Source organism: Miniopterus natalensis, chromosome 8 (assembly GCF_054644295.1).
Source record: "Miniopterus natalensis isolate mMinNat1 chromosome 8, mMinNat1.hap1, whole genome shotgun sequence".
NCBI lineage: Eukaryota > Metazoa > Chordata > Mammalia > Chiroptera > Miniopteridae > Miniopterus > Miniopterus natalensis.
The window spans coordinates 522,053-535,310 of NC_142088.1; the positions used below are offsets into that span (position 1 = coordinate 522,053).

The 13,258-nt window shown below is 62.7% G+C and overlaps 1 protein-coding gene across 1 annotated transcript in view; it reads right to left on the reverse strand.

Annotated features, from left to right (window-relative positions):
* Nucleotides 1-13,258, reverse strand: part of SNED1 (sushi, nidogen and EGF like domains 1) — a 45,655-nt gene that overhangs the window by 20,014 nt on the left and 12,383 nt on the right. The window contains exons 5-16 of the mRNA XM_087819466.1: nt 10,855-10,980; nt 10,417-10,530; nt 9,508-9,621; nt 8,614-8,727; nt 4,613-4,738; nt 4,359-4,460; nt 3,985-4,098; nt 3,368-3,484; nt 2,559-2,675; nt 2,256-2,372; nt 1,977-2,090; nt 1,512-1,685 (exon numbers count right to left, since the gene is read on the reverse strand). Coding sequence (XP_087675592.1) covers nt 1,512-1,685; nt 1,977-2,090; nt 2,256-2,372; nt 2,559-2,675; nt 3,368-3,484; nt 3,985-4,098; nt 4,359-4,460; nt 4,613-4,738; nt 8,614-8,727; nt 9,508-9,621; nt 10,417-10,530; nt 10,855-10,980 — 1,449 coding nt within the window. The remainder of the gene's footprint in view (nt 1-1,511; nt 1,686-1,976; nt 2,091-2,255; nt 2,373-2,558; nt 2,676-3,367; nt 3,485-3,984; nt 4,099-4,358; nt 4,461-4,612; nt 4,739-8,613; nt 8,728-9,507; nt 9,622-10,416; nt 10,531-10,854; nt 10,981-13,258) is intronic.

A 13,258-nucleotide genomic window follows, 5' to 3' on the forward strand; every position in this document is an offset into this window, starting at 1 on the left:
GAGGAGTTGCTGAGATGGCACCTTTGAGCCTGGTTTCTCATGGGTGCCCTTTATCAGGTTGAAGAAATCCTTTTCTGTTCTTAGTTTATTAAGCTTTTAATGATAGTTGAATTTTTTCTGCATCTATTGAGGTGATCCTGTGGTTTTCTCCGTCTCCTCCTGTGGTGAGTTACGTTGGTTGATTTTCAGAGGTGAAACCAGCCTGTGCTCTTGAGATAAATCCCAGTTGGTTATGATGTATTATCTTCCTTATGTAGTGCTGGGTTTGATGTAGTGATATTTTGTTAGGATTTCTGTATGTATGTCATGAGGAATGTTCTCTGTAATTTCATTTTGTGTAATATCTCTGGTTTGGGTATCACAGAAATAATGGTCTCTTAAAACAAGTAGAGAAATGCTCCTTCCTCCTGTGTTTTCTAAAAGAGCTAGTACAGGGTGTTATTACTTTCTAGATGCTTGGTAGGACTCACCAGTGTTCTGAAAATCTAGTCCTGCCTTTTTTTTTGAAGGCAGTTTTTTATTACAAATCAAATTTAATAAATATAAGGATATTCATATTTTCTGTTTCTTCTCCTGTCAGTTCTGGTCATTTGTGCATCGGTCCTGCTGCTTCCAGCCAGTGCACTGCCCATGTGTCTTCCTGTGTCACACGCTCGCCCCCTCCCCTGGGCAGGATGTGCCACCTGCGCTCGCTGTGGTTTGGAGGTGGTTGTGCTTCTCAGGGGTCTTGGCTGAGGGCTCACATTCCCCGGGGCACTGGCTCCTCCTCCGACAGCACCGAGGGGTGTCTCCCAGGCAGCACCCCCCAGCTGAGGGCCGGGAAGGACGGGAGGAAACAGAAGATGTGTGAGGCCCGGTGCCGCCGCCTGTCATCCAGGGCTCTTCACCTGAACAGGTGCACAGGCTGGGCTTTGCAGGGCATTTGGGGGATAAGAATGTGTTGTGTGCCCCATGCATCTCTGGATGCCCTCAGTGTCCCTACGATCTTTTGTCTTTGTTTCGTGAAACGTGCAAACATCACACAGATTTTCTGATTAACAACTGGAATGTAATCTGTGCCCAGCTGTGTTAGCAGCCCTGCCTCCAGGCCATGTGGGAGCCTGGGCGATGCCCCTAGAGCAGCATCCCTCAACACCCGGGGGGCCTCCGGGCCTGGTCAGTGTGGAGTCTGATCCCACAGCTCTGGGAGGGGCCCGGAGCAGGTGTGGCCTGAACCTGACCTCCCTCTTTAGGACTCTGCTCTTGGGCTCCCTCCCTCCTGGCCACAGCCGCCTCCCCTGCAGAGTCTGGGCTGCTCTGAGGATGGGGAGCCCTTAGTGAGTGTTCAGGAGTGGAGCTGGCACCGGCTGTCCCCACCCTCAAGGGGGTTATGGCCTCAAGTCACAGGAAGAACAAAGGGAGGAGGGGCAGAGCCAGGGTCAGAACTGCGCCCCTGGCTCCTCCACCGAGGGTGTGGGCCTCACCGGCTCTGCCTGCCCGCCCGGCCCCACCCCAGAGGGCCCGCACATCACCGTGGCACTGGGGAGGCTCGCTCCAGACGCCCTGCAGCTCGCAGACCCGGACTGGGCTGGGGGCACTCAGGCTGTAGCCCTGGTCACAGGAGTACAGGGCCACCGCGCCCAGCCGTGTGCTGTTGAAGCGTAGCGAGGCGTGCTTCACCTCCTCGGGGGGGCCGCAGTCCACCTCTGCAAGCACACAGAAGCCCCTTCTGCACTGTAGGGCACCTGCCCGGCCCCACAACTGCCCACCAGGCCACAGAGCCCGGGGACCCCGCTTCCCACACAGCCCGTCCCACAGTGAAGGTGCCTCGGCCTCCAGGAAGGCTGCGCTCATGTGCGGAGTGCCCACCACCTCTGCCCCTCCCTCGGTCCCCGGACGTCCTCCTCTGTCCTCTCCTATCCCCTGCCCACTGTCCTCTGCTCTTCCAGGATTAGGAAGAACTCCTGTGCCCCCACCCAGCCCCCCAGGCCTCTCACCCGCCTGGCACCGGCGTCCTGTGTACCCTGCTCGGCAGCGGCAGGAGAAATCTGTGCCCAGGTCTTCGCAGGTACCCCCATTCACACAGGGGCTCCGGAAGCAGGGGGAGGGGGCTGCAAGGTCACGGGACACTGTCACCCATCACTTCTTCCCCACTGGCCTCTGGGCTGCACAGGGACGTCCCCTCCTGTGCCACTCTGCCTCCTGCACCTCTACCCCCACTGTGCCAGCTGTGCCGGGCCTGTTTTCTGTCTCCAGCGGGCCTGCGCCCACCTTACCTATCTCACAGTGCCGCCCGGAGAAGCCTGGGGGACAGTCACACTTGTATTTGCCGATGTAGTGGAAGCAGGTGCCGCCATTGTGACAGGGGCCCGAGGCGCAGGAGTCTGGCTTCCCTGGGAGCAGAGGGCACTGTTGGGGTCAGATGTTGAGTGCCCACCACCTCTGCCCCTCCCTCGGTCCCCAGACATCCCAGAGCCCGGGGCCTTCACGGGGACGCTCCTGACAAGCAGGTGGGGTGGCGGGTCGGGGTCCTCGTGCCCAGCCCCACTCCTGGCCACTCCCAGCGAGCAGGGCCGCACCGATCTCACAGTGCCTCCCGGTGAAGCGGTAGGGGCAGCTGCACTGGTACTCGCCGCCAGCCTCCTTGCAGGTGCCCCCGTTCCGGCAGGGCCCCGAGCTGCACAGGCGTGGCCGGGCTGCGGGGGACAGGGACAGGGTGAACAAGGGCGCACGACACCCCCTGTGTCTCCTCAGTCCTGAGGCACCCGTGGGCCCTGCCCGCCCTGGCCTGGCGGCAGCAGGGGCCACAGCAGTCCGGAGACCCCCACTCCTCCTCGGGGTCACTGCCCTTCCCACCGCTCCTCTGCCCAGGCCCTGCAACTCGCACAGGCGGGCAGGGTGCAGGCGGGGCGGCGATGGGCAGGGTGGCGATGGGCAGGGTGGCGATGGGCAGGGCGCGGGCAGGGGTAGGGCACAGGCGGGGCGGCGATGGGCACGGGCAGGGTGGCGATGGGGGCCGGCAGGGCGCAGGCGGGGGCAGGGCGTGGGCAGAGGTAGGGTGCAGGCGGGGCGGCGATGGGCGCGGGCAGGGTGGCGATGGGCAGGGTGGCAATGGGCGCGGGCAGGGCGCAGGCCGGGGCAGGGCGCGGGCAGGGGTAGGGCGCAGGCGGGGCGGCGATGGGCGGGGGCAGGGCGGCGATGGGCAGGGTGCAGGCGGGGCGGCGATGGGCGCAGGCGGGGCCAGGGCGCAGCTCCTGGGCGAGTGACGGCTCCGCCGAGTCTAAGGCGCCGCCCGCGGCTCCGAGCCCGTTTGGAAGGTGCGGGCGGGAGCCGCCTCCCCCGAGGCCCAGTGCGGGGCAGGGCGCGGGCCCGGGGTGCTGGCGCCCACCTTTCTCGCAGTGCCGGCCATGGAACCCGCGCGGGCACTCGCACGTGTAGGACTCGTCCTGGGCCTCGCACGAGCCTCCGTTGAAGCACGGGTCCGAGTCGCAGGGCGAGGGCAGCGCTGCGGGGGGCGCCTCGTGAGCCCACCCGCGGGGTCCCGCCTCCCTCGGGCTCCAGGGGTTTCTTCCCGGGTCCCCAGAACTGGCCCCGCCTTCCACGCGCCGGAGGAGCGCAGCCACAGGCTGGGCGGGGCGAGTCTCCGCCACTCGCGTCCCGGGCGGTGGGGGGGGCGGGGGGCAAGGGGGCGCTAATCACGCTGCGCGCGGCGCGTGTTCACAGCGTGGCGGCTGCGCCCGCCGTGGGGAGGCGCTGCGTGGAGCCTGCAGGCGGCCGGGTGCCCTCCCGCTGCGGGGAGGACGGGTGGACGCCCAACCCGTGTAACAGAGGATGGCCAGGGGCACCCAGGGGTGGGGGCACCCAGGGGTGGGGGCACCCAGGGGTGGGGGCACCCAGGGGTGGGGGCACCCAGGGGTGGGCCGCTCCCACTGCAGGTTCTCGGGTGCCCGGCGGGGGAGCCGCTCCTTCCCTCCCAGCCCCGGGCGTGCCGTGCCCCCCCCTCACCGTGGCTGGCGTTGTGGTCCGTGTGGCACACGCACAGGTAGCTCCCGCCGTACTCCATGCAGTAGCCGCCGTCGGGACACTGCGCGTTCATGTTGCAGGGCGTGGCCGTGACCTCTGCGCGAGGAAGGAGCCCTGCTCAGGGCCTCCTGGGGCCTGGGGCCTTGGCGAGGGCGGGGCTGGCGCGGCCCACTGACCCCGCGGGGACGCGGGGTCAGGCACTTCTGGTGCCAGCCCCCCGGGGTGGGTGGAGGCCAGGCACACACTGTTCCAGGGTCTGCACCTGTGGATCCTGGTCCAGGCCCGAGCCACCTTCAAACCCTGGCTCGGAGGGTGGTGTCCCCAGGGTGTCCCCTGCCCCAGCTCTGGGCACCTACCGAATTCGCAGAGGAGCCCAAAGAAGCCTGGGGGGCACTGGCAGAGTGTGGTGTTGCCCCCGATGCACCTGCCACCATTTTGGCACTCACAGTCAGGGGTTCCTGCCACGGAGAGAGGGAGGAGCCTTCAATGTGGGGGTGCTCCTGCTGTGTACACCGCCCCCCGCTCTCACAGATTCTCTGTCTGCCGTTTGCATGCACACCCACAGGGGCCCCAGCCCTGACCGCAGCCCCAGGAGCCTGGCCACACGCACTGTCCCTGCAGTCGAGGCCCATGAAGCCCTCAGGGCACTCGCACACGTAGCCCTCATCTGCGTCCACGCAGGTGCCCCCGTTCTGGCAAGGGGCGGAGAGGCAGGGGTCGGGCACCAGGCGGCTTCCTGTAAGAAAGACAGCGGTCACCAGGGGTTTTAAGCTCTGTTCCCAGGGCCAAGTGCAGTGTAAGCCTGAGCCTGTCTCCTGGGCGCTGATTTCCCGCTGCCCCTCCCCGGCGAGCCCCCTCTTTGGAGCAGGAAGAGGCCGCAGGGTGAGAAGGGCCCACCGTGGGCACCAAAGGGCCCCGCCAGGCTGGAGGCCTCCAGACGGTTCTGCTCGAGCATCATTCAGTAAAATACCTGGATTTCCCAGACACCCTTCTGTTGATTCTAGTTTAATTTTGCTGTGGTTAGAGAACACAATCCTTTAGAATTTGCCGAGCCTTGTTTTACGGTGGCAGGATGGCCCGTCGTGGTGGGTGCTCCTGAATGCCGGAAGAACGTGGGGTAGAAGCCCATCAGGCCAGGCTGGCTGGCGGTGCCCGGCGGGGAGTCCTGGCCTCTCTACCGACAGTGGTCCTTCTCCTGTGGTTCCGTTAGCTTTTGCTTCGAGAATCCTGATTCATGTTAATGGTACATTTAGAGCTGTGGATCCTCTTGGTGGATCTCTCCCTTTGTCCTTAGGACAGGCCTCTCGTCCCTGACATAGTCTTTGTTCTACAGAGAAGCCGGGGGAGCGATGCCCGCCCCTTCCTCTTCCCTGCGTCCGCACTCAGTGTCTTCACGCAGCTTCAGAATTTATCTGTTAAATCAATACACAGTAAAATTGACTTTTGTTCGAGGCACACTTCCACGAATTCTAACTTGTGTAGATCTGTGTGACCCCAGGCAGTCAGGATCCGCACGTGCCATCACCCCTGGGACGTCCCCGTTCTCTCCTTCAGGGTCACAGACACCTCCGTCCACTTCATATGTAATGGAAGGACCTGCCAATGTCATACTCCCTGCACCCAGAGGTCAGTAAACTGTGGCCCACAGACCAAGTCTCGCCTGCCACTGATATTAAACATGACGTTTCTTTGGACACTGGTGCCCGGTCGTTAGGTATTGTCTGTGGCTGGCTGCTTTGTGTTAAGCTGACAGCGTTGAATAGCTGTGACCACGTGGCCAGAAAGCCAGAAATAGTAACCCCTGGCCCTTCACAGAAAAAGCTGGTGCTCACTGCTTCAAGCTATTGGTGTCATATAGTTTATTTCTGTATATATTATACAGTCCAAAATTTATTGTGATTGTTTCAAAATTACCTTTACAGTGATTAAAGATAAAAGGAGAAATGAGATCTGCTCATGCATTTACCATCTCTGGGGCGCTCCACTCCTTGGGGCACACCCAGATTTTCTTCTAAGGAGTCTCCTTTAACATTTCTTGCTGTGCAGATATGCTGGTGATGAGTTCTCTCAGTTTTCTCTGCCAGAAAGTCTTCATTTCACGTGCATCTTTGCAAGTAGGTCGGTCGTGTTTTCCTTTCTGCGTGTTAGAGACGCCACCCTACTAGCTGGCCTTTGAGCCTCCGATGGGCCGGCTGCTGTCCCTGTTCCTCCGTCTGGATTTTGTCGTTTTCCTCTGGCTGCTTTTAAGATTTTCTTTTTGTCATTGGTTTTCGGCCGTGTGGCTGTGACGTGGCTTCATGTGGTTTCTGTCAAGCTTTTCTTGGACATGTGGGTTTTGGTTTCCATCAAATATAGCAAATGTTTCTTCATGTACTTTCTATGTCCCCAGCACTCCCTCCTCCTGGGACTCCACACTCGGGTCGTAGCCTCTGTCTGTGCTGCGTGTTTTCTCCCTTCAGGTTCCCGGTGTTTCCGTCTTCAGGGTCTGCCAGCGGGGAATACTGCCCGGTGCAGTTTTAAAATTCAGACACTGTACTTTTCATCTCTAGAAGTTTCTCTGTTATCTCCTACATGGAGCGTATTCCTGGGCGATTACGTATTCCTGTTTGCTAATTCCGTCATCTCTGGCCTCTGTTTCTACTGATCTATTTTCCTCCTGGCTATGGGTCATATTTTCTTACATCTTCAAATGCCTGACACATTTTGATGTTATCTTTTGGGGTCCCGGGCACTGTTGTACCCCCCCCCAGGATTTGATTCTGGAACGTGGTAAATTACTTGAGATCCATTTGATCCCTTCCAACTTCCCTTCAGATTGCTGGGCAGGTCAGATTCTCCTTCAGTTCAGCGTTTATTGATCCCCACTGCTAAGGTGACGCCACACTGAGGACTCTGAGCAGTGCTGGCCCTGGGTGCAAGGAGCTCCCTCCATTTGGGCTGCCAAGGCGATGACTCTGACCCTGCCGAGAGCCAGGGGTTGTCTGACTCTGGCTTCCAGCCACAAAGACTTTGCCCACCTGGACTGGGCTAAGCAAAGCTCAAGAGTCCGTCTGCAGAACTTCAGAGCTCGATCCCTGCCCCCAGCACCTCCATCCTCGCGTCCTCACTGATATTCCCCCCACAGGTTCCAGCCACCAAGCTCAAGTCTCTGTCTCAGGACTACTGGAGTCTGGACCCTCAGGGCACAGCGGCCTGGAAGCTGCCCCCAGGCAGAACCGGGCACCTGCAGGGCTCACTCGTTTCATTCCCCCCTCTCAGGGACCATCCTGTGCTGTCCATTGTCCAGTGGCCAAAAGCAACTGTTTTGTGTTTTGCCTGTTTTTCTAGTTCTTAATGGTGAGAGGGAGGTTTCTAGTGCAGCTGATCCTTCTCGGCTAAGGAGCAGGAGGCTAGATTCTCTCCTTTTAAAAATAATCTCCAAATTCTGGCCAACTTCTTGCTGGATCCGATTAGAACGTTGAGGTTTGTGCTGTGTAATGAGCTGGTATCAGGGGTAGGGGTCAGTCCTGTTGTCTCTCCCCGTTTGCTTTGTCTGTCTGTATGGCACATGGTTTCTGGGCAAAACCTTTTGAAATCACTTTTGTTTTCTGATGAGTTTAGTTAAATGCACTGATATTTAGATTAAGATCTGGGCAAGGAAAACTGTGACATATAGAGTGATTTTAAGCAGCCAGACAAGCAGAGTGCCTCCCTCCTCCCCTCTGCACGGCTCAGCCTCACCCTCTTCTGAGGACACAGTGTCCATCTGCCTCTAACTGGTGGGTAAATGTAATTTTCTCCTTAAGTTTTTATTCAATCCTCACTGAGGATATTTTTCCCACTGCTTTTCAGAGAGAGTGGAAGGGAGAGAGAGAAACTTCGATGTGAGAGAGGCGCACCAGCTGCTTGCCTCCTGCACACACCCCAACCAGGGATTGAGCCTGCAACCAACGTATGTGCCCGTGGCTGGAATCGAACCCGGGACCCTTCAGTCTGTGGGCTGACACTCTAACCACTGAGTCAAACCGGCCAGGGCTCCTCCTTCAGTGTTTAGACTCAAAGTAAGTGGACCAGTTTGTCCCGAGCATCTCCCGGGGAGAAGCTGCCCGGCCGCATGCCCAGCTGTCCTGGGCACGGGCTGAGGCCGCTGGAGGCTGGGTGATGCCTCAGCACGAAAGCCCAGGGTTTAGTCTGTGGGTTGTAATGTCTAGTTGGTCTTTAAATTGATCTGAGTCAAAACCAGCATTTAAAACAATATGGAATAGAATAGAAACTAGCAGATCTCATGCCAGTAGTACATAAAGGTCCGTGTTCTGTCCGACCCCGTCAGTGGTTCCCTTGCCTGGCCAGGGGTCTGGGGTAGGAAGGGAGCGTGTTAAGACAGTCCGTGCTCTCCCCCCCGAGCGGGAAGAGGGGCCCGAGGGTGTCATCCCTCCCCGCAGGCGACAGGGAGACCAGGCTCCAGACAACCGACTTGCTCGTGGGTGGCGCAGTCAGGACCAGTTTCCCTGCCGTGGGAGACTCGGGGGACAGGCCAGTGCAGGAGGCCGGGGTGGGGCTGAGCCGGACAGGGAGGGAAAGAGGCGGTGACCCCGAAAGCGCGGTCGCCCGTGGGAGGCACGGGGCCATTACCTGCCTCGCAGCGCGGTCCCTCGAAGGGCTGTGCGCACAGGCAGCTGAAGTTCCCCACGAGGTCGACGCACGAGCCCCCGTTCAGGCACGGGCTGGAGGCGCACTCGTCCACGTCTGCGGGCGGGCGGGGCTCGGAGCGGGCCTTGGACCGCACCTGGGCCGCACCGGCCGGCAGCCCCGCCCTCTCCGCCCCGCCCCGCCCCAGCTCTCCGCCCCGCCCCATTCTCTCCCTGCCCCGCCCCATTCTCTCCCAGCCCCGCCCCTGCCCCGCCCCATTCTCTCCCGGCCCCGCCCCTGCCCCGCCCCATTCTCTCCCGGCCCCGCCCCTTCCCCGCCCCTCCTCTCCCAGCCCCGCCCCATTCTCTCCCGGCCCCCCTGCCCCGCCCCTCCTCTCCCAGCCCCCCTGCCCCGCCCCTCCTCTCCCGGCCCCGCCCCATTCTCTCCCGGCCCCCCTGCCCCGCCCCTCCTCTCCCGGCCCCGCCCCATTCTCTCCCGGCCCCGCCCCTCTCCCGGCCCCCCTGCCCCACCCCTCCTCTCCCGGCCCCCCTGCCCCGCCCCTCCTCTCCCTGCCCCGCCCCATTCTCTCCCGGCCCCGCCCCATTCTCTCCCGGCCCCGCCCCTTCCCCGCCCCATTCTCTCCCTGCCCCGCCCCTGCCCCGCCCCATTCTCTCCCGGCCCCCCTGCCCCGCCCCTCCTCTCCCGGCCCCGCCCCATTCTCTCCCGGCCCCGCCCCTCTCCCGCCCCGCCCCATTCTCTCCCGGCCCCGCCCCTTCCCCGCCCCATTCTCTCCCGGCCCCGCCCCTTCCCCGCCCCATTCTCTCCCGGCCCCGCCCCTTCCCCGCCCCATTCTCTCCCGGCCCCGCCCCTCCCCTCGAGGGAGCGCAGGGCACTCACCGGTCTCGCAGGCGCTGCCCGTGTAGCCCGCCGGGCACTCGCACACCGCGGAGCCGCTGACCACCTGGCACCGGCCGCCGTTGGCACAGGCTTTGGCGTCGCAGGGAGACTGTGCTGCAGGGCGGAGGGCGGAGGGCCGTTGGCGCCCTGGAGCGGCCCGTGGGCAGTGGGGCCCTGACCCGCGCAGTCCCCACCCGCCGCCTCCGATTCGGGGCTTTCTCCGCAGGCCGTGGGCGCGCTGACCCACAAGGGGGACTCTGGGGCACTGCCAGGGAGGCTCTTCCCAGCCTGGCGGGGGACAGCCTGTGACGGGGCCTCGGAGGGTGTGCAGTGCCCAGGGGTGCAGGAGGGACCCCAGTGGTCCTGGGGGCGGGGCGGGGGGTTCACGTTGCTGCCGGGACAGGTGCAGAGGCTCTGCCCGGGTCAGAGCGGGCGTGAGCGGGCACAGCCTGCCTCCGTTTCCCCTCCCACCCGCCACAGGGAACGCGGCCTGCCCCACTCCCTGGTGGTCACTGACAGCAAAGCCAGGGAGGGGGGGCACCGCCTGTCCCCAGCTACATCACCTGTCCCCGGACAACTCAATACAGGGACCGGATGAATCCTGAAGAGCTGCGCAGCCCTCCCTGGAGTCTTGGGGGGCAGGGAAGGAAGGGGGAGGGCCTCACCCCCCAGGTATGGAGGTGCTTTGGTGGCTGAGGTCTGTGGGCAGCAGAGGAGGGAGCTCGGCCGGCTCTGAGCCAGCCTTTGACCACTCCAAGCAGGGGGTGTGCTCCTGCCATGGACCCTCAGGCCTCTCTGGATGGCCAGTGCCCGGTCCCAAGCCCTCTGTGGCACATCAGATTCGACACTCCCCCAGGCTGCCCATCCTGCAGCCAGCAGAACTTGGGGGCCCAGGTGGTTTCCTTTTACCTGTCTCACAGGTGGGTCCCCCGAAGCCAGCAGGGCACTGGCAGCTGAAGCTGTTGACACCGTGAGTGCAGGTCCCACCGTTCTGGCACGGGTGGGAAGCACACTCGTTCACATCTGAAAAACGGGCGGCTGGGCCTCAGTGGAGGAACCAGGTTGGGAGGATCTGCCATACCTGGGGGGGCGGGTGAAGGGACAGTAAACCTGGCCTTCCTGGGCCTCACCCCTGGGGCAGTGGGATCAGAGGGGCAGCTGTAGCATCTACCCAGTGTGCTGTCAGGAAGCCATGGTATTTGGCGCCCCCAGTGGTGCCCCACACATGTACCTCCCACCATGGGGACAGAGACCCTTGATCTTGGGCTCTTAGGGCCACTGGCTGCACTTCCAGGGTTCCTTCAGAGCCCAGTGCCTCCCAGCTGGCAGTGCCATCAGCGAACTCACCCAAGTGGCACCTCCTCCCTGTGAAGCCCGAGAGGCAGGAGCAGGTGTAGGAGGGGTTGCCGGTGACACAGTCGTCAATGCACTTTCCGCCATTGAGGCAGGGGCGCAGGGCCAGGCACACGGAGGCTACGACACAGGAGCGGAGCGTCACCCCCCTGCCCGCCCCAACCCAAAGGTTCCATCTCCAAGGAATGGCTGTGTCGCCCGCCTGTGGCGAAGCGTCCAAGGTTTTACTTCCCAGGTCTGGGCAGGGTGCCCAGGGCCACCGATGTCGGCCCTCCACCTGAGTTTCCCATGGACATTTGTTTCCCGAGCTGTGACCCTGGCTGCCCATGGAGAGCAGGCTTCTCCAGAGTCCCCTAACCTGCAGCACCTGCTTGTCCTGTTACTCTGTCAGCTTCCAAACCCTCAGAGAGAGTAAGAGGGACCCGAGGACTCCCAGCAGCACAGGGAGACACGAGTGCTCCTTGTGGATGAGGGGATCCCTGTGTGGAGCCAGAGGGGGAGGGGGAACCCCTCAGACCCTCCAGGGGTTGCAGTCTGGCCCCAGCGCTGCCTCAGTTACACAAATCGGGCAAAACCAGGCCTGTGCTCAGAGCTGTTCAAGCTGGTGCTTCTGGCCGGGTGGGGGTGGGGGTGCCTCCTGGAGTCCCTGAGGGTCACCCGGCCCCCACACCCAGCCTCTTAGGACAGGCAGCCCATGGAGCCCTATGGAGAAGCAGAGCTTTGGGAGTCTGTGGTTAGTCAGCAGACTGGCAGGTGATGGCAGGGTCCCAAGGTCTCAAACTCGAGTTCCTGAGGGCCCCAGGGAGAGCCGGCATGGTGTCGAGGGGAGGACACCCAGGAAGGACCCTGTGGCCCAGACTGCCATCAGGCTGTGGGACCGTACCTTTCCATCACAGCCACATGTCACTCAGGTGGCTGACTGACCAGCCTTGCTCAGGAGAGAGAGTTCCAGGTGTGGATGCCTCTCCTCTCAGGGTGAACGACCCTCTCTTCCTGGTAAAGCCGATGTGTGTAACCCCAGGACTGATCCCCACTGGCTCCATCTCCTGGGCTAGCTGTGTGGGTGCAGATGCAAGGGGGCTGACCCTTCCCGGCACCGTGCTCCCAGGGCCTCTGTGCAGCTGGTTTGGAGGGTCCAGCGTGCCTGCTCCGTCGGCTCCCCCCAGGGGCCTGGGGCAGTGGGGGAGGCACCTCTACATGGAAAAGGGGTCCACGAAGGACTGTGGACCCTCTTCAGGATCACAGCCTGCAGCCTGGGCAGAGCAGCACAGACCTGCCCACACCTGCTCACCCACCTGTCCCCACCTGTTCGACACCCACTCACACCTGTCCACACCTGCACCCATACCTTACTCCTCAACTACAACCCAAGCCCCTGGCCACTGGCAGATGACAAGCAGCCAGAGCTCTCCCTCGCCCACCCAAAGAAGCACCTGACAGCAAGGTATCCGCAGCCCCAGAACCCCCACTGCCCAGAGCCCTGGCCCCCCGGGGGCTGCAGGAGGGCTTGGCTCTTAGGTGCTCCGCTTGCCAATCTGGGGGAGGGGGCAAAATCATTGCTCCCGGGCTTCTGGTGCTGTGAGCCCCTCACCCCCTATGCTCAGACCCTCAGCTGGGGGCTATTCTGTGCCCCAGCGAGTGGGTGGGCTCAGGTTCCCAGGCGTCTCTCGGGGGCACCATCCCCAGCCCTCTGTGAGTCTTCTGACCCCAAGCGTCCTGCGCAGGCCCTTGGTGTCCTGTCTGTCCCTCGAGCACGCCCTCCCTGGCCCCACCTCGGGGTGTGCGCCGGCCCCCCTGGCCGGTCTCTCCCCCACTTGATATTCGGGGAAGCAGCCCTTCCCAGTGGCCTGGGTGCCCATGGGAGTGAGTGAGTCCGCGTGGAGAGGTCCAGGCCTCGGCCTCAGAATGGCCCGGGCCTGGCAGGGCTTGTGATCAGCCCCTCTAGGCGGAGTGGCTGCGTCAGCCACTGACACCCCTCCCTCTGTCTACAAGTAGTAAAGCTTCGGGAGGGTCTGTGACTCGCCCAGGGCCACACACCCTTCTGCGGCCAGTCCGACTGTCCCCGGCGGTCACGAGCTCTCTCCTGGGGTGGACCCTGCCCCCTCTGCTGTGTGTTCTGAGCCGGAAGGCCTTCTGGGTGTCAGGGGCCCCTGGGTGTACCCCTCCCGTTGGGTAGATGGATGCCCGGGTTGTCAAACAAGCTGCAAGTCCCAGCAGGACCGGTGAAACGGGGGGAGCTGGACGCCTGCCTCCCAGGTGGTCCGGGGGACACGGGCGACCCCGGGCCGGTCGGCCCAGGAAGGAGCCTGGGCTCCTCCCCTTTGCACCGCAGGCCGTGGGCTCCAGCGGGTCCCTCCGGCCCCGCAGCACAGGCGCGAAGGCCCCCCCAGGAGACCGA